Source organism: Leucoraja erinacea, chromosome 4 (assembly GCF_028641065.1).
Source record: "Leucoraja erinacea ecotype New England chromosome 4, Leri_hhj_1, whole genome shotgun sequence".
Taxonomy (NCBI): domain Eukaryota; kingdom Metazoa; phylum Chordata; class Chondrichthyes; order Rajiformes; family Rajidae; genus Leucoraja; species Leucoraja erinaceus.
Window position 1 is genome coordinate 89,356,175 of NC_073380.1, and position 19,109 is coordinate 89,375,283.

Genomic DNA, 19,109 nt, shown 5'->3' on the forward strand with positions numbered 1-19,109 from the left:
GCCGAATTTCTTCCGAATCAAGGTGGACTGTAAGCCAGATATTTGGAAACTGTTTTGACATTTTTGTGTACAAAGCAAAAGTTATGAAGCTATCACATCAGGATTGGTGTCGGTATCATCGGCAGAATGCGCTACAATCACCAGATCAAACCGAATCCATTTCCAGTGTGTTGCAAAGGGTTCATCTTTATCAATCTTATTCCAACTTGATCTCTTGGACATATTTTTCACATAAATCCTTTTTTTATATATATAAAGCCAGCGTTAGACTTAACTCGTGCAAGTATCAACTGACCCAACAGGCTGTCGTTTTTGAAAGTGCAAGAAAAAGAGTACAATGGCTGATTATTTAACCTCATACTTTGCCAACCTTATTTCGCTGACGCGTCAAGAAAGTCAGAACTCAATATCGCTCCAAGATAAAACACATTGCCATTTCTCTTCACTTTAAAGTCTTTCCCAGTGTTCGTAATTTCCTATACCAAGAAACATATATTTTTCAAACTCGTCTTCAAATCCTTACCGCTCGATATAAATGATAAATAAGTTTAGCCGCGATTTTTCTATAATTACTTTGGTTAAACTAGTACGGCGCAGACAAGAATTAATAATTAGTTACTTAAAGAAACAAAACGTAGATTTGTTTTCCCAAGTTTTATCGATGCAACTTCGCTAAGATCTGATGAATTCACAAGATTTCCCCCCACCCCCCAAGCTCCAACTCTGCCACTCTCCAGGGAGTCTACTTATTTGTAATTTACAAACTAAATGATCATTGGAATACTTTATTGGTAATAATATCTGGCCGTCGAATTTGTTTAATACGTTATATTAAATAATCTCAAAACTGCGAGAGATTTTACCGACCGGAGCGAAATATATATTTATGTTGTGAATTCGTTGTATTTCAGTTTTAATAATGAGATATTGCCTAAAACAATCTCAACATTTCGATAAATCCCGCGAATTTACAAATTAAGGTTTTGAAGAGTTAATTAAATGCATGCAATGCTAGACCCGTTTCGCATTCAGCAGCGACTTGTAAATGCGAGTATCCAGTTTGCGGAGACGGCGAGGTCGGGGTAAGCCATGATCTGCGTTTCAGGTTAACGAATGGGTCAAATTTATTTAACATATATTCAAATGATTCCGCCTTACTGCGCGGAGAGCTTGTTGGTTTGGTGTGTGGCAGCACTTGGATAATCGCCGTGAGCACTTCGATCTCTGCGATGAAAACATATATTTATCCCTTAGCTGCATTATTAGGTTGAAACAAAGTATGTAAAATAAGAAAAGGGACGTTGCGCTTTCATTACAGCGGGTTTGCATTCATTAGCTTATTTCCTGCATTCACCCGAAGGTTGAAATTTGTGTCCCAACGAAGCATTTGAATGCATAACCCACGCGTGTTTAAAGACGCGTTGAATCCAATGAAATATCAAATATATAACCAGTGCTCTCTCCGTTAATCTAACATACATGGGTGGCAATTACTAAAGGTGCAGGGAGGTGACTGAAGGGCAATCTTTCGTTGGAGTTCCCACAAGTTCCATTGCACGATAGGATCTCGCATCCCGTGCGACATGCTCGCCTGCAACATCACGATCAACAAGTGTTTATCCTTATAATAGGATTTTAATGGCATTTATGGTCAATGCAGGCAAAATAAATGCTCAGTCCGACTGTTTGCAGTGTGCAAGCAGCAATCCTTCACCCCATGGTCCTAAAACAAACCGAACACGCGGACTCTGGGCCGAAATTGTTAAGTCTAAAATAGGTATAAATGAAAGAAAATGGATAAATGTCAAAATATATACATATATTATACTACGAATACATGATGGGATTGTGAGAAAATAAAATAAAGTGTGTGTGTATGTGAAGAGAGAGAGAGAGGCTATCGTTGCTGGTGTTTGAGGGTTAGGTTAAAGTAACTATCTGGTACATCCTAGCGGCGACATTTCGTAGTGTTGGCTGCGTTGATGCTGTAGGCGGAAAGGCAACAACTTGTTGGCTCAGCCTGGGAGACACGCAAGGGTTTTCATTACATCCCACACCGGCACTTCCTCCCGTCCAACCTGCGAACTCTGCGGCCCACAACGTTACCGTGAGGAGGTTTGCGCTGAAGCCGCGGACAACTTTCGCAGGGACATGATATGTCGGTCTACCGTTGGGCTGGCTGCCTTTTTATTTGGCGTTGGACTTTTTGTGTGTTGGGCTCGGACTCGGTGACACGCGGCGGCATCATGAAGGCTCAGGCTCGGACTCGACCCTCCGCAACCTTTATCTCAACGAGCGACGCCTCGTAAGCACAGCGCATGGAGAGCGGCTACAACAAGACGTGACACTCACTCCGCTCCTCCTCGCTTTAAGCGTAACGTCCCGCTCCCTTCCATTGCCTCTCTGCCTCTGAACACACACACACACATACACACACACACACACCTATATATGTACACACATACACACAAGTATATAAAGCACACGCACACACACACACACAACAACGAAGAAAAGTTTGCGTGTTTTAAAAAAAACAGTCCAAATCGAAGTGACTACTAATCTGAACAAATATATTTGTTTGCACACATATCTCTAAGTATATGCGTGTGTGTTGTGTCTGTGTCTGTGTGTGTGTGTGTGTGTGTGCACAGGCCGTGAAGAAGACTTTTTTCCACAAGAAGCAAGCAAGCAATCATTCTGGAGAGACCCTTTTTTTTGTTTTGTTGCAGAATTTCTGCAAACTATGCCAACAACAAGCTTGCAGCTCTGGGGTTGTCTGCCCGTTGGTTGCACTAGAGGAGCGGGGAGCAGCGGCGGTGGCAGTGGCGGCGGCAGCTGCACTCGCTGCAAGTAGCCGGGGCCGCGGCTAATTGATCACTCGCTCTGTCTCCGTCTCTCTCTCCCTTCTCTCTCCCTCTGCCTCTCATTTGAATAATCTCCAAGTGTCTCCCCCTCTGGAAAGGATCCAATCGTCTGTCAGATGCGGCGATGATTAATCGCAATGCATTATTGATAATCATAATTATATACTGACATGCGCACTCGTGCCGCTCCTGCCCGGCTAATTTCCGTAATTTTGCAAGTCGGTATTTGTGAAATTTTTTTATATGCCTCGCTGATGTATCTGCCACCATGTCGCGCCGCAAGCAACCTAGACCCCAGCATCTCAAGTCAGACGAGGAAGCGGTGCCAATAGTTTCTCAAAATTGTAAGTATCAATTTCTTCCAATATTCTTATTATTTAATTATGTTTGTAACCCCCCCTCCCCCCCCCCCCCCTCACTCTCTTTGGAATTTGTATCAACATTTTACAAATCATTTTTGTCCCGGGAAAAAAAAAAGGTTGAAGTTGACGGGAGAGGGAATGAAACATTTTAATGCATTTATTTATTTTTGTATAAGGGGGTGGGGGGCTTGCATCATGTTTTAGTCTAGCTTGCAACTCTTGTGCAATGTTTGCACAGATGTCCACCCCCTCCTTCCTTTAATATGGACTTCGGACGAAGAATTAGGGGAAATGCAGCAAATATTTTTCACCCGCTTTCATGCTACTCGCGAGTGAGCGGCACACGCCGCCAGTAGTTTCAGGAGTGTTCGGTTAGTTTTAGAAAGTGATACAACTGGGTCAGTGCGTTATCTTTCACTTTTATTTATCTTGTTTTGTAGTGTTTGCGTGTTGCACTAAAAAAAGGCGGAGGTGTTTTAGAGGGTGTGTTGGACAGGGGGGCAGTGGCCGTGAAGGAGGGGAGCGCTATGGTGCTTACCAGCCCTGTCTCTCTCCTCTCTCTCTCTCTGTGCGTACACTGAGTTGCAAACGGGCACCAAAGGCAGATGGAGTCGGGGATTCGGTCCCCGGAAACCAAACTCCAAGCTCAAACACCCCTCCCCTCCCTCTCTCATCCCCAGCTGAGTGTTTCCAAGAAGCCTTTCAGTTGAAGTGTTTTAAGTAACAGATGTGAGCGAACACTGTGTTGGTCGCTAAATCCTTAATTCCCTTGGCTTTTAATTCGCCTAATACCGGACCTTGTAACTTTGAATTGATAGGCAAGAGGGAGCGAGTACGTGTGTGTGTGTGTGTGTGTGTGTGCGCGAGTGTGTGTGCTTTCAGATATAAACAACGTGATCGCTAAAGGACATCCTGGTTCGTTTGGGGCTTGACAGAAGTTTTCAGTCTGGTGTGGGATGGTGGAGAGAGGTTTAGCTTGATTGTTGGAAGAATATACATTGAATGTTGTGCCTGTGAATTTATTTCATTTCGTGGACTTTATGGATGTGCAGGATGAGGGGTGGTGGCGGAGATTATGTGGCCAGCGGTCAGTCGTTGTGACTGGTGCGTGTGTGTATGTGGCTGTGATCAAAAAGTCCAGCTTCAGTTTCCGTTACCAGCCATCTTTGATCTCCCACTTCAGGACAGTCCCCCCCCCAAAAAAAAAACTGGATACATTAAAAGCGTCGGGGTTTTTTTTTGCTTTGCCCAGCTTAAGCGAAGAACACTCGCTTTTTGAAATGTAGCGCCAAGAATCGTTCCATCATCATGTACATTCAACGATAGCGTAAAACTAACAACTAAACCAATATTCTTTAAAAAAATATATGAATTCACTCTTCTAACATTGTAAGAGTTTTTATTGCCCTCCCTGTTCTTTTTGTTTTGGTGTATTACTGAGATTAAATGCAACTGTCCATTAACTGAGCAGTATCTTTATTCGACCCGCTGCTGCTGGATAGTCTATTTCATTTTATTTTGGGGAAGCGATATTCTGTTTCAAAAATGCTAGCAGCCAGGAGGCGAGGGAGGAGGGATAGGACTTGCTTAATAAAAAAACAAAGGTGACAGCATTAAACTGTCAAAACGTGTTTGCACCTAATGTTGGGGGGTGGGGATAGGCGCATCGTGGTCAGAGTTCAACCTCACCAAAAAAAGCTTGCCACTGATTATAGCTATTTCTTTTTTTTTAAACTGCGCTCAAGGACAGCATCGTCCCTCAGAGTCAGGCGCGATGAGAAAAAAATAATTGCGAGAAAGTATGACAAGAATCATCTTGTGTATGATTTAGGAAAGTGATTCCCGGACTGTTCTGCGTTCTGCAGGTTTATTTTACAGCTACCCTCGTCTTTCTTTTTATACATTTTGGTGCAAATTAAACCTTCCACCGTTGGCATTCTCGAAGTTCAGTTGCGAAGTCGCGCAAGCAAAAGCGGGCGAAATACATTTACCTTCACGAATAAAAAAAAACTTCACGTGACTTTACAGATATGATAGTGGAGAATGATATTACTGTAAAATGATAAGACTGGTATTCAGATCAGTGTGACAATATAGGTGAAGCGCACCGTTTGTATCTGTTTAGTTTAAGGCTTGCACAAGGCAAGAGTAGATTAAGTGCAAAGTGTCTCTTTTTTGTCATGGAAATGGTTTTTGTTTACTTCAACACGTAGAGTTTCTCACAGTTGGGCTTGTTTTGTATCGGCTCTCAATGACTACATGACCGAATGAATGGATTTATTTCTGCGGGGGGAGAGAAAAGAACAGCTTCACAATCAAAAGGACTACACTGCACCCCAGTGTGGAATTTTTAGCATTATTATCGGAACGTGTGAATAGCTGCAAATCGGCTCTGACGAGCGATCAGTTCAACAATGTAACGATTTCAACGCATTAAAAACTAAATGGTAGAGAGGCCTTCAGAAATTATCCAGATATTTTTGGTGTATTGTGCAAAGAAAATCGTAATAGTTAGTCAAATATTTACCCACAAACTTGCAGACACAAACACATCTGCAGCAGAAATTTTGGATAGTGGAATTGTAACCTGCTGTATTACTGGAAGGAAAATGGGTTTGATCATTTTGTGTAGTATCCGCAGTTCAGGAGATTTTTAAGCAGGGCGCTATGTGCGGGGCAATTGGTCGCTAGAAAAGTTTGAAGTTTAGTTTTCGCACTGAGATTGAGATTGCGATATAATGCGCTGGTTTAATCAGATCATCACATCATTAATCTGGCAGTCAACGGAGAGACTGATTGAAGTTCAGAGGGAGAGGAATGAATGGCTGCCTTTTTAAACCCACCGCTATGAAGAGCGATATCAACCAAGTTTTACATGTTATTATTTAATTGGGTAAGAGAGTCGCTGGTTCATAATTTCTCCCCCTCCTTCGGTGAATCAAGTGATACATTATTTTTCAATGGTGTGAAGTGTTGAATTCCTTGGCATTGGCGGTGCAATAATTCTTGTTGTGACACACTTTCGAGATGGTATAGTGAAGTATAAAATTGAATGACCTTAGCTCATTTCCACTAAAGGTACGTGTGATCTGGAGAATTAAATATGATTAATTTAAATTCATTTACTGTAAATCCTGCATGAATTAGTATGGAAAATGTGCCTCTTTTAAACTTCTGAAATAGCAGTGCCCTGACTTCAAGTTAGATGACAGTGGGCAACTTGAATACTTGGATAAGGACAGCGTATAATGTAAATAAGAATTGCTCATGCCTTGAGTCACTTAAATTTTCCATCCAGATACATTGCATGCCTGAGCGTCCTCAATGATTTATGCTTCAAAAAGTATCTTTAATAAAGACAAAACACTCCTCTCAGGGTGCATTTTTGCGTTAATATTTGCAGAATTGAATGATAATACTGTAGAAAAAAAAGCTCTGTGGGAAGTATTATGACCTGTCATTTGTAATGATAGTAATCTATTTAGTACAATAGCTGATATGCTTGGTAAGAGGCATCAATGGACAGTACCGAATCTCTGCTCCTGTTACTAGCTGCTCTGCTAAATTAAAACTGTTCACTCATAGCAGGTTGTGTTTGGCACAAGCGTAAATAAATTTTGTATGCACAGTTAGAACTGCCTTGTGCTTTTTTATGTCACATTAACGATTGATTAATGAAAATATAACAGGAATTTTAAGTTGTCATTACAGAAGAGGGAACAGAAAAGATAATTTAGTTTTAAATTGTGACAGATGGTGGTATGGTTAGTGTAATAATTTGTGTCAGTAAGGGATGACCCTCGATTTATTTTATTTAACACTCTAGTAAATTTGTGCCAGAGTATTATGTTGCCAACATGAAACAATGATGCTTGTAGATCATTCATTTTGTGTGCGCCTGATCAAATGTATTCTCCTTCCAAAGAAATGGGAAGAGAATGTATAAACTGTTTTATTCATAAGGCAATACCTTTTTAAATTGCAACTTCAGATCAAGAAAACCCCTCAGTTACACTGTTACTGAACATTAGTCACCTTATGTAGTAAGAGTAACACAGCAATAAATACCAACCGCTTGGAACTTTATCTGCCTCAAAAATATTCTTTGTCAATAAATGCTGCCAGCTCTGTCAGTGTTACTGTATTTGTTGCTGCATGTTGTGCTTTTCAACATATGCTCACACAGCATAATGTGGTGTCATTTTTCTTCAACTAAGAAGTAGTTAAATGTTACGGCAATTGTTCTACTTTAATTTTAAAATAATCAAATTATATACTTTGCAAAAGCATTTGGTACTCTTATTATAAAAATGTGCTTGTGGCTTTTGAACATAATTCTGTAGATTTTGTGAGATGAAAATATAGAATTGGTAGGCCAAGTAAATGCAATATAATCATCAGAGTATTTTCTCGCTGAATTAACAATTGCAATTTTTGTTCAGTAAATTTACTTAATCCCATTCTCAAAGCTGCTTGAGACCAAGCTCCTGATTTGCTCAAGTGCATTCTTTAAGAAAACCTAACTTGATAGAGAAAGCTAAAGTAAATATGTCCATTGTTGTCTTAAGCTGCTGATCACAAAATTGTCTTGATGCAGATAATTTAAAGAGTCACTTCTTTATTCCCGTTGCCAAATCAGCGTGTAAAAATTACAAAGGACTGTAACACTTTTATATTTGTATCTTAGAATTCCAAAATCATCAGTGAAAATATCCTAAGACATCTTTTATTGCCATTTTAATTCTGTTGTTTGTAGCTTCAAAGGTTTAAGTAATAATTAGATTTAATTTTAGGTTATTGGCTAATGCAAACAAATTTAGAATAACTTAGCCATTTCTCATTTATGTTGAGGCTGTTCTGAGTGATTTAGCTATATTCATTTTCTTGGTCGCTGTTACCAGAGTAGGTTTGTTCATTTCTTCCATTTCTTGGGCATTGATCAGATCAGAGCTGGTTGATGTCAGTATAAGTGGACCACAACTTGGTGATTAAACTACTTGTGAGGTGACCATTTTATGTGAATGACAGCAATGTAAAAATATTCTCACATGTGTGACTTGATAGTTCCAAGCCTGTCATATTATTTTGAAAATAAAGATGTTGTAATTTGTAATGGTTGTTCAATTCAATCCTCAATATTAGGGAATGATTTAATTTGTGCTGAGACTTACTGCTGCTGTGCAATTTCCCGATTGAGACTGGAACATTTTGGCGTAATTATGGTAGAAAATTGTCGCTGGATTTATTCATAGCTGCTAACAAAAACTATGGAGTTGTTTTGACCTTTTGTGCTTCCTTTCTATATTAGCACTGCATTGTTGTCCATGTAACACATTAGTTTCCTTTGTTTGGCTTTACTGAAAAGGTGGGATTGCATGGTGTGCCAACAAGCATCTGATGGGTTATCCCTGAGGGTGGGTAGTTAGAAGTGCTTTGACAGAGCTTGCTGATTTAACCTTTGCCTGCTTTGCCCTGCCTTAGGTGGCCACTAGATGTCAAGCTCATAATACAATTAGTACATCTGCGCTGCTGACCTTGGCGGCACAGCTTACCACTGTTCTGTTAAGTGTTAACACTGAATTTGAGTGTTAAACAGGGATCGCAGTGAGTTTGTTACATGTGGCAGCTTATCACATGCCCGTCTAGATAAAGAGAAGTGTTTTTAGTCGTTAAGTATAGAGAATGTTTGTGGTGGGATTGGTTTCTTAACCTGGCAAATGTAAACCTTGCCATGTTGTAAGCACAATCAAAATTATTACCATTCTTTTTTTTCAAATGAATACAGATGATGGAGCATCATGTTTGGTTACATGTTTTTAAGATATTTACTTCAGGGAAACTTTAGTGTCATTGATGAGGTATTTTTGTTTAGTTTCAGAAACAAAGGCTTTCCTTTTTTTGTTACTTATTTTATTTATTAACTTTCCTCCTGGCAATGGAGCAATCTGCAGCACAAACTGCATGACCTGGAAGTGATGTCATGGGAGCCGACAAGAGTCATAAGCCACACCTGCTGACAAATGTTTGAGGTCCTTGCCATGACAGTAAATGAAGGGAAATATGGCTGTATGCAAAAGCTGGAAAATGGGGGACCATTGGGTCTGATACAGAGCATTAAAAAACTTGAATATGCGCCTGTCTCAGATTTATTAGCTCCCCATCCTTGACGTCATTGTGCCAGAACCTTCAAAACAGCATGAACATTGTCACATTGTTGAATTTGCTGCCTTTTAGAGGAGGACCATTCAGATACCGTCTCAAAGCAGGCAGGTACAGATCCAATTTTAATTTTACTAGCTTTATTTAATAATATGGGTGTTGCAGTTAATTATTTCTTTTGAATATTATTTATTGCACTGGTGCATGGTGCAGCTCTCAAAATCTTCTGTGGCAGTTGATCACAGGAGATCATTTCTTGGGGGGAAGCAGCAGTCCAGGGTTGATGGCTGAGAGCTGAAGATTGCCTTTGTAATAACCCGATTCTTGTCAGATTCATTCAATCGCAAGCCAACCAGCTCCCAATTTCTAAGTGCAGAAGTAAAACCGTTTGTTGGCACACTAGCATCAGGCCACTTTTAGTAAAGGGACACTGAAAGTTTTTAATTTGCTATGTGTCAGCTACAGTCTTCAATTTTACACTGTTGTCCTCCTAAATTCAACGTTTTGTCGCTGTCTTGCGGACAATGGCACAGTGAGAGAAGGCTCAGTGTTTTCTTCATTTAATCTCCTGTTTGTTCTCTGTTCTTTAGTCAATCGCTTGGTAGAGTCTTTAAGACCACCCACTAGGTGTGTCAATAATACATGTTAGAAGCTCATATCCCAAGCAATCATTTATTTTATGCAAAATGACACTCGTCTGCACTTCAGCAACTTTGGAGAGAACATCAACTTAGTTTCTTGAAGGGTAATTTTGTACTCTCAAGACCGAGGAAATCCCGGTATTCTATATTTTACTCTTTCAATGAGGATAACGTAATACATCGTATCAGGAATGTTTCAGCCTATTCACATCTGTGCTTTGTGTACAAAGAGCTGATTGTTTTGTTCAAGTAATGCAACGCTGTAATACTTAGAAAATGCAACTGTTCCAATAGAATACTATGGCAGGCTGTACCACAGGTGGTTCCACGTTACGGGTCCCGAGACTTGGGCCACTGAATAGATTATAATGAATGTACCAGGTCAGTGATAGGGTTTTAGCATAGCGAGAGTGCCCTCCTCTGTTCAACCTCTTGCTGGCAGTCTTTTGGATTGCAAGACCTCGGTGGGAGAATCTGCCATTCATTCTGGAATTTTTCCCGCATTGTTAAACTCTGCGAGAAATCCCTATTTATATCCTCCTGTCTCCCAGTGTGAGTTCTGTCTGTGGTGATTCATCCTTTTCACAGCATTCCTAACACCATAAAGAGTTAAAATAAAACACTTAATTTTGTCCAACTAGCAGGGATTTCTACTTCACACATTTTCAGTGAAAATATACTACAAGGAAACATTCTGACGAACATCAACTCAAAGAAACACAGACATTAGTCCCTTTCTTCTGCTATTTACATTGAGCAGTTATTTGCAACTGGCATCAGCCTTCTGGAAAAAGTTCTGTGTGGTTTTTATATTAAAAAAAACCCTTTAAATTATTCCTTTGAAAATTTCCTCTACTGTTAATATGGAGTTTTTTTTCCTCTGGGGCTTTATGTATGTGTCGGAAGTCGCCTTGAAATATTATTTAACTTTACCTGACGTGCATTATGTTATTTTCACTGTTTTCACATAAATTCAGTTAAATCCAAGCAAACTGCAAACGAAGTCCTGAAGCAAACATACCTTTTAGATTGATTCTAATTTAATCATCCAGTATTAGAATTGCAGTTTAAGCATATGAAGTGCTTTGGGTACATACACCATCCTTGCCATTCTGATGTAGTACACACAACCTGGTTCAACTACACCTTCAATATGAACAAGATAGCTGGGAACTGTAAGCAAACAACTCACATTTGAGTTTATGCAATAGAGTGCCAGAATCTTTAGCGTTTTACTTATTCAATGATTGTAAATAAGACGGAACAAACCAATTCTAATTTTGTCGCCAGGAAATTTTGGCAGAAGTAGCCGTGGATGAGAGAACGAGAATTGTCGAACAGTGTAGCCAGTGTAAAGCAAATCATAAAGTTTTTTTTTATGGAAGTTAGGATTAAGATGTTTTAAACTGATTTAGTTAACCAGATTTTTGGAAAATGTGCATCAACATAAACCTTTCGTAATGAAGTCCGCTAGGATTTGTAATGTGCACCGAGCTTAATTATAACAAATTTTTAAGTTAATAAGTGAATGTAATGATAGAGGACAACAGGTTATCAAATTGATGGATGATAATGGTCATGAGTAATGCTGAATATTTGTGTTATGTTTTACCTTCTCAAAACCAATGGCTTTTGTTCAAACATATTATTGGGCAATCTAAAATGATAACATTGACGAAGGGAAAATGGGTTTGTTTCTGGTATATTGTATTAGAATATGTGAATTTAAGATGACTTTTTTGCATGGCGAAAACCCTCTGTTTTCGGATAGCTTTAGAATGGGGAATAATAAATGCCAGACAGGAAGCTAATAGCCATAATTTAACTTGGGGGTTTTGAAGGCATAAATCACACCAGAGAGGCTTGAGCAGTTAATGAATGTTTCAGAATACAAAGATTGAATTACAGCCCCTAATGCCCTCTGTGATTCTACCTTTCTTAAGTTTATGTATAACTAGAGAGATTTTTTTTTAGAACATCATTAGTTTGGAGCATCGTTTATTTTTCTTAAGTTTCATATATAACTGCAGTGCACTTGCAAACGCATTGGCAGAATACGTATTATTCAAAGACCAGAATTGGTCTCTGCGATGTACTATTTCAGCAGAATGGAAGTTATGATTTATTAATGGATTTTGTAAATATATACTTCACCAGACCAGATCCATTCTCTAGAACATATTTTAAATGTAACGCCGTTCCAGGAATACGCATTGTGGACTCTCAAATGTTCCTTTTAATATAAAATATTTTTATAACAATACTCAGATATTTTCCTCTGTATGAGGAGGAACATTCAGAAATGGTCCATTGCCTCTACAGTGTAGGAGGAAGTTTTGCATTTGGAACTGTAAATGCAATCATTAAGTATTTTAAAAGTAGATACAAGTACCGCCGTCGCTGGTTTACAAAAAAAGACACAATTTAGGAGAAACTTAGCGGGTCGGGCAGTATGTCTGTAGAACATGGACAGGTGACGTGTCGTTTTGGGTTGGGACCCTTCTTCAGACTTTTAGTACTTCAAAAGTACCTTTGTAATGGATTGTCATGGATTTTGGGAACCAGTGATGGACAGACAACTGTCTGTTATGCCAGAAAATTCAAGAGTCACAAATTGATTTGAAGAGCTTGCAATTTAAGTTCGTCTTTGGACCTACTAACCCTTCAGTATTCTGATATAGTATAGAATAAGTCATTACATGTGCATGAAATCAACTCTTTTGCTTGTTGCTTGCAGGCATTTGCCTATTTCATGATTTGTAAGGTTCAAGAAAACCTCATATTCTTAAAAAGTAACGAGAAATTCTTCATAGCTATCACCACCTAATTCACTCTGTCACCCCCGCATACTTCATTGAAGAATTTGCGGGTACATGTTACAATTTACGCACATTTTCCTACCACCGATTTGAAATGCAGGTCTATATACATGCATATTCTCAGATTTGTTATATTTTAGAGAGACCACTTTTATATTTGTTTTATTTTATTAACCAGTTGCCCGCAGAGTTGGAATTCCATTAAACTTTGCCCAAATTGTACTTGCCAATGCTAAATGTCCCTCCTAACCTTTCTATCCTATTAAAAATATACAGTATACTGTTTTCTTTTATGTGAAAAAAATAGCATAAGATTATTGGGAAATATTACCAAAATAAAATAATTTCTAATTTTGGGGATGAAAATGTAACACTGCCAATATTATTGGCTCTTCGCTTCCTAAAAGCAGTGCATGGTAGTGGACCCTTGAAAGAGAAACAAACTTTAAAATAACATTAAATCAGGATAAAGCTGCCAACCGCGAAGAACATATGAAAAACAGAAGTCACATTTAAACAATCTATCCGTAGGTATGAAGGAGATCGGCGACTATCACAAATTCTGCTTCATATTGGGGGTTTTTTTTAAGTCATTGCTCCTTAATCAGTTGATGTCAACACCAACAATTTCCATTTAAATAGCGTTTTTAATATTTAAAAATGAAAGATCTGATGTGATTCCTGGGAATCGTAACAAGCATCAACAATTGACACCAAGTCACCTATTAAGGAAGATGACCAGAAGTTTAAAGGAGTATCTTTGAGCCGTAATGAGATACAATTTTATTGTAAGTGGTCTGGAGTGGATCACAATTTAGGACTTTTATTCCTGTGCACTTACATCACGTTACAAGGTTATACCAAATGCGCAGGTTTTATATTATTTGAAATCATATTGTCCATTTAGATTGCTGATTGAGTTTTGTATGGATCTATTGACTGAAGTTAAATTCAATCATGGTACTGCACTTATATGGCACCATGGCAGGAGCTACTGCAGACTGTATCACATTCATGTCAATGCTTACTCTTGTGTTGTACAAGGGAGTGGAAGCCAGCGAGGGATTTAAATCAGGCTGTTTACATGGCCTTGATTTGAATCACTCTAGTGCACTGTTGTTATCAAATCAGCTCTGTGAGATTTTTGTGTAAGACATTTTGCAGTATCGTAAGAGCAGGTTGAAGAGAAAATGTATAAAATTAACATGATGTACTTAAACGCAGAACAACTGCAAATTAAGGACAGAAATTGAACAGCTACTTAAAAGTAAATAGAGATAGAGTTGTGAATTTAAGTCTGTGACAAGCTGAATAGTTAAATTAGATTCTGCCTGCTTTTTCCTTCGTGCTTGTAACGTTGTTCACTATTACCCAAACCAGTGTTTTGGGGATTCTATGACTTCTGTGACTTTCCGCTGTGATGCAGCAGTAGCAGATTAAAAAAAAAAAATCTATTTGTCCTGAAGGTTTTTCTCTCCATCAGTAATAATAGAAATTATTTTGATCCATGGATGGAGTTTTTTTTAAAGGATGTTTTACAGAAAGGGTTGCTAACATGCCATTAGCCCCTTTCACTCAGCGCGAGAATGCCAGATACAATGCATGCCAAGCTGTTCATGCATCAGCAGCATTGTAATGGATACTTGAAATTGGGTCTCTTGAAATACTAAAGTCATTTTACAGCATATAAATTGTATTTATGTATTGGTGATAAGTGATACCACTTTTCTTTTAAATTCTCTCTTCCTTTCCTGCTTTCTCTTTGATCTTTAAAACGTGGCTCCTGTCCCTATTATAATTAAACATGCCCCTTAATCTATGTAACAGTAAAGAAGGGTTAAGGCAGCCTTTGCATAACTATATGGGTTATATCGCTTGTCTCACTTTGCAAATGTATACTCATACCACCAATCTCATTTTGCTTTAGTTTCACCTTATTCTTGCCCCTCCAAGCAAGATGACTGAGTGGTTTACCTTCACCCTACTGCTTCAGAATATAGATAATAGTGATTCTGAATCCTCTTGGATATTTAGATATAAGGATACATGATGACGTGGGCACAATTGACGCATTGAAATCTCCAGAAGGTGGATCTGATTTGCACAGCCATGTTTGTTTCTGCTTGGAAAGTAGTTCCATAAATGTCAATATTTGAAATAACAATCTTAAAATAGTAATGTCCTACAGGTTTCGTACATTTTTGGATGTTTTTGGTTTGGCAGGACCTATTTCAGTTGAATTCCATTTTCTTTAATTTATACAACAATTTCGTCCAGTACTTTCAGATAAATGTTAGGATGTTTAAATACTTCCCCTTTGCTCAACAAGCCTCCTTCCAATCCCCCTCCAGTATTCACATCAACCAACACAGCATACAGTCTTGGATCTTGATTCAGCATCGAGAGCTTAGTTGTCAATCCTTAGTTTAAACCAGTAGGAAAATGAGACAATATTTTAATTGGCCCTTCTTAAAACAAAGCTGTATTGTTTTGCTTGCTGTATTTGTTGCCATGTCCCAATCCCCACCTTGGGTGATACGATGGTGAAGAACATTGAAGATGTGCCCTGTCCTATATTGAGTTTCAATCCCCACGTTATGCGCATCAGCAGGACTCCATTATAACATAATTTGTTGTAAATCTTCAAGGGTTCTTAATTGCACTATTCTTTTACTTCAGGGATTTTTGCCCTCGAATTAAAATCCCCACCTTTGTATTCGATTTGAGCTTTATGCCCTTGATTTTTGAATAGTGGTCCACCCACTTTAGAATTCCCTAAATATTTCCATTTTGCTTCATTCTGCCTACTTTCAAAATCTTGTTTAAAATCTCCTTCCAACAATGCTTGTAGCCATCTCTATCCTTCCTAGTCTCTGGTCCTATCCTACTGCCTCAGCAACTACTATTTGCAATTCACATTGACAGTGTTTGCTGGTGTCTGTAAATTCAAGTGTCACAGTTGCTCATGTTTACCAATCTTTTACTTTTGCTATTTCCAAGAAGTCTGGATCCCAGTTTATCTCAGCAGCTGCCTATGTGTTTCTTTGTGTCAGTTATGGACATGGCCACTTGAGCTGAAGGTGGCGTTCCCTTGCATCTCTCGGTGAATGAGTTAAGAAAATTAACTACCAAACGGCTCGAAACACAAGTCTAATTATCTTCCAGTCAGGGGTTCAAGAGAACATTGTAGGTTAACCTATCAGGTCAAAATGAACTAAACTCGCTTTCCCCCTCTTCCACATAAAATGTCGAATAACCATAATCTCCTTCAGAGTTCATGACTGCGTTTTGAAGGCACAGACTGTCCTTCCATTGCAAATTTTCAGCATTTTCTGCTTTTTGTTTCATGGAAGTATCTTTTATTTTGTTTAGAAAGTTGGGGCTTGGTCAAGAGGTTGTCCATTCTGCTTACTCTAGAGGTGAAGCATTAAAATGTAATTTGTGGAAGATGTAGTTCAGATGCAATACCAAGGACACCGATTATAACAATGTGGCTCTTTAAACTGTGGTTCCAGAGTCACAGTCCTTCTGTTCTTTAGTGAACGATGTGCATGGTTCCCTAAGCAAATGCAATTTGGATCTCAAACTGTCCAGAGGGGTCAATTAATTAGAGCTTCTTAATGGCTATATAATGTGTGTGTGTGTGTGTGTGTGTGTGTGTGTGTGTGTGTGTGTGTGTGTGTGTGTGTGTGTGTGTGTGTGTGTGTGTGTGTGTGTGTGTGTGTGTGTGTGTGTGTGTGTGTGTGTGTGTGTGTGTGTGTGTGTGTGTGTGTGTGTGTGTGTGTGTGTGTGTGTGTGTGTGTGTCTGTACAGATGATCTAATTATAATTCTATTGTTTGGATTATCCAATATGGTTACTGACGGAGCAATTTTTTTCCTCTTGCCATCACCTCAACTTAAATAAATACAAAGTTAATTTCCATTTCACGTAAAGGATCAAAATGCAGAATGAATGGCTAATTGACAAAAAAACCATTATCAGTTTTATAAATTATTGTATCTTGTGGAAAGATTAATCTCACCAAGATTTGGATTATTATCTGGTACAACATTGCTACAATTGAAAGCTGAAGGTTTGGTCCAAGGTTGGCAGAATGATGTGATGGAAGGGACGGGAATAGCCCATTGCAGCCTGGTCTTTGCCCTAAAGACGATTCTTGCTTGGATGGTGAGCATGCTCATCCCATTGGGGAAATGGGGTGACAAAAGGAGGAAAGGCTTTGCCCTTTGAATTTACCAGTTCCTTCGTACCTCTATTCCTACTATAACATTAACAGGAGCAAAGAATGACAACATGCAGGATGTAAAGATGACACACAATGTTGAGGCACCAAACACTCTGGCCTCCTGATACCTTAAATTTGGCCTCTTATAAAGGGGACTTCCATTCATATTTCAGTTTTCCCCCCAGCTCACGATCTTCAGTATTCTTCAATACTCACCCACCGTACTTGAGCAACTGTAAAATCCTCCACTAATCCCCCTTCGAACAAGTTAGCATGTTAAACTGCGTAGATTAGGCATCCACATGAGATCACTGACACCAGAGACTGCTCACGTTCTACCACAGGGAGTTGTGAGTGTGGAATTCTCTGCCTCAGAGGGCGGTGGATGTTGGTTCTCTGGCTACTTTCAAGAGAAGGCTTGATAGGCCTCTTAAAGATAGCAGAGTCGGGGGATATGGGGAGAAGGCTGGAACGGGGTACTGATTGTGGATGATCAGCCATGATCAAATTGAATGGAGGTGCTGGCTCGAAGGGCAAAATGGCCTACTCCTGCACCTATTGTCTATTGTCTATTAACACAGCTTCGTTTCTGATCTAAGGTAGACACAAAATGCTGGAGTAACTCAGCGGGTCAGGCAGCATCTCTGCAGAGAATGAATGGATGACGTTTCGGGTTGAGACCCTTCTTCAGACTGATGTCAGGGCGGTGGGGCGAGATAGAATGTAGTCGGAGACAATAAGATTGGTGGGAGAACTGGAAATGGGGAGGGGATAGAGAGAGATGGAAAGCAAGTGCTATTTGAAGTTAGAGAAGTCAATGTTCATACTGCTAGGGTGTAAGCTACCCAAGTGAAATATGAGATGCTGTTCCTCCAATTTGCGCTGGGTCTCATCCGACAATGGAGGAGGCCCAGGACAGAAATGTCAGATTGGGAATGGGAGGGGGAGTTAAAGTGCTGAGCAACCGGGAGGTCAGGTAGGTTAAGGTGGACTGAGCGGAGGTTTTCAGCGAAACGATCGCCGAGCCTGCACTTGGTCTTGCCGATGAACTGAAGTTATCACCTGGAACAGCAGAAACAGTAGATGAGGTTGGAGGAGGTGCAAGTGAATCTCTGCCTCACCTGAAACGATGGTCGAGGTCCTTGGATGGAGTCGAGTGGGGAGGTAAAGGGACAGATGTTGCATCTCCTGCGGTTGCAGGGGAAAGTACCTGGGGAAGGAGTGGTTTGATTGGTTTCCGATCTGTAGAGTTGCAGTGGTGAACATTGATGCTGTGAACTAAATAGATGTTTTCAGAACTTTCCAAGGCAGGCTCCAGGGCATTGCAATCCAAGATCTTAATAGAAGTAATGAGTGAACATTGATGTAGAGATAATCCTCTTGTCCATATGATCTTCAACATTCTCCCTGCTTATTTCAATGAATCACTGCAGTCAGGATTGGATGAGTGACATCTTCTGCATGAATCATTCAAGAAGATGTCACTGAAGTTACCACAATTATAACAAACTGCATTTTGCAGAAATCCTTACTCAACAGATGATCAAATGGCAGCAGAATGACTCCCCTTGCCACTGACTATTGCCATTCGCTGTGTGCTTTAGATGGAAACAAAACAAAACAGCTTATGGTTCCAGTCATTCAGCAAAGTCCTTGTTCCATGAGGCAACTTGAGCGCCCTGGAAAGGAAAAGACTACAAAAAGTAGTAAACACTGCTCAGTCCATCATCGGCTCTGACCTTCCTTCCATCGAGGGGATTTATCGCAGTCGTTGCCTCAAAAAGGCTGGCAGTATCATCAAAGACCCACACCATCCTGGCCACACACTCATCTCCCTGCTACCTTCTGATAGAGCCTGAAGACTGCAACAACCAGGTTCAGGAATAGCTACTTCCCCACAGTCATCAGGCTATTAAACCTGGCTCGGACAAAACTTTGATTATTAATAACCAATTATCTGTTATTTGCACTTTATCATTTTATTATTCATGTGTGTATATATTTATATTATGGTATATGGACACACTGATCTGT

The 19,109-nt window shown here is 39.6% G+C and overlaps 1 protein-coding gene across 2 annotated transcripts in view; it reads left to right on the plus strand.

Moving 5' to 3' along the window:
• Positions 1–2,605: 2,605 nt before the first annotated feature.
• The window catches only part of sall3b (spalt-like transcription factor 3b), a 60,791-nt gene continuing 44,287 nt past the window's right edge, over positions 2,606–19,109 (plus strand). For both annotated transcript variants that reach the window (XM_055634759.1, XM_055634760.1), the window contains exon 1: positions 2,606–3,211. In XM_055634759.1, the coding sequence (XP_055490734.1) occupies positions 3,136–3,211 (76 nt within the window). In that variant the 5' untranslated portion in view covers positions 2,606–3,135. The remainder of the gene's footprint in view (positions 3,212–19,109) is intronic.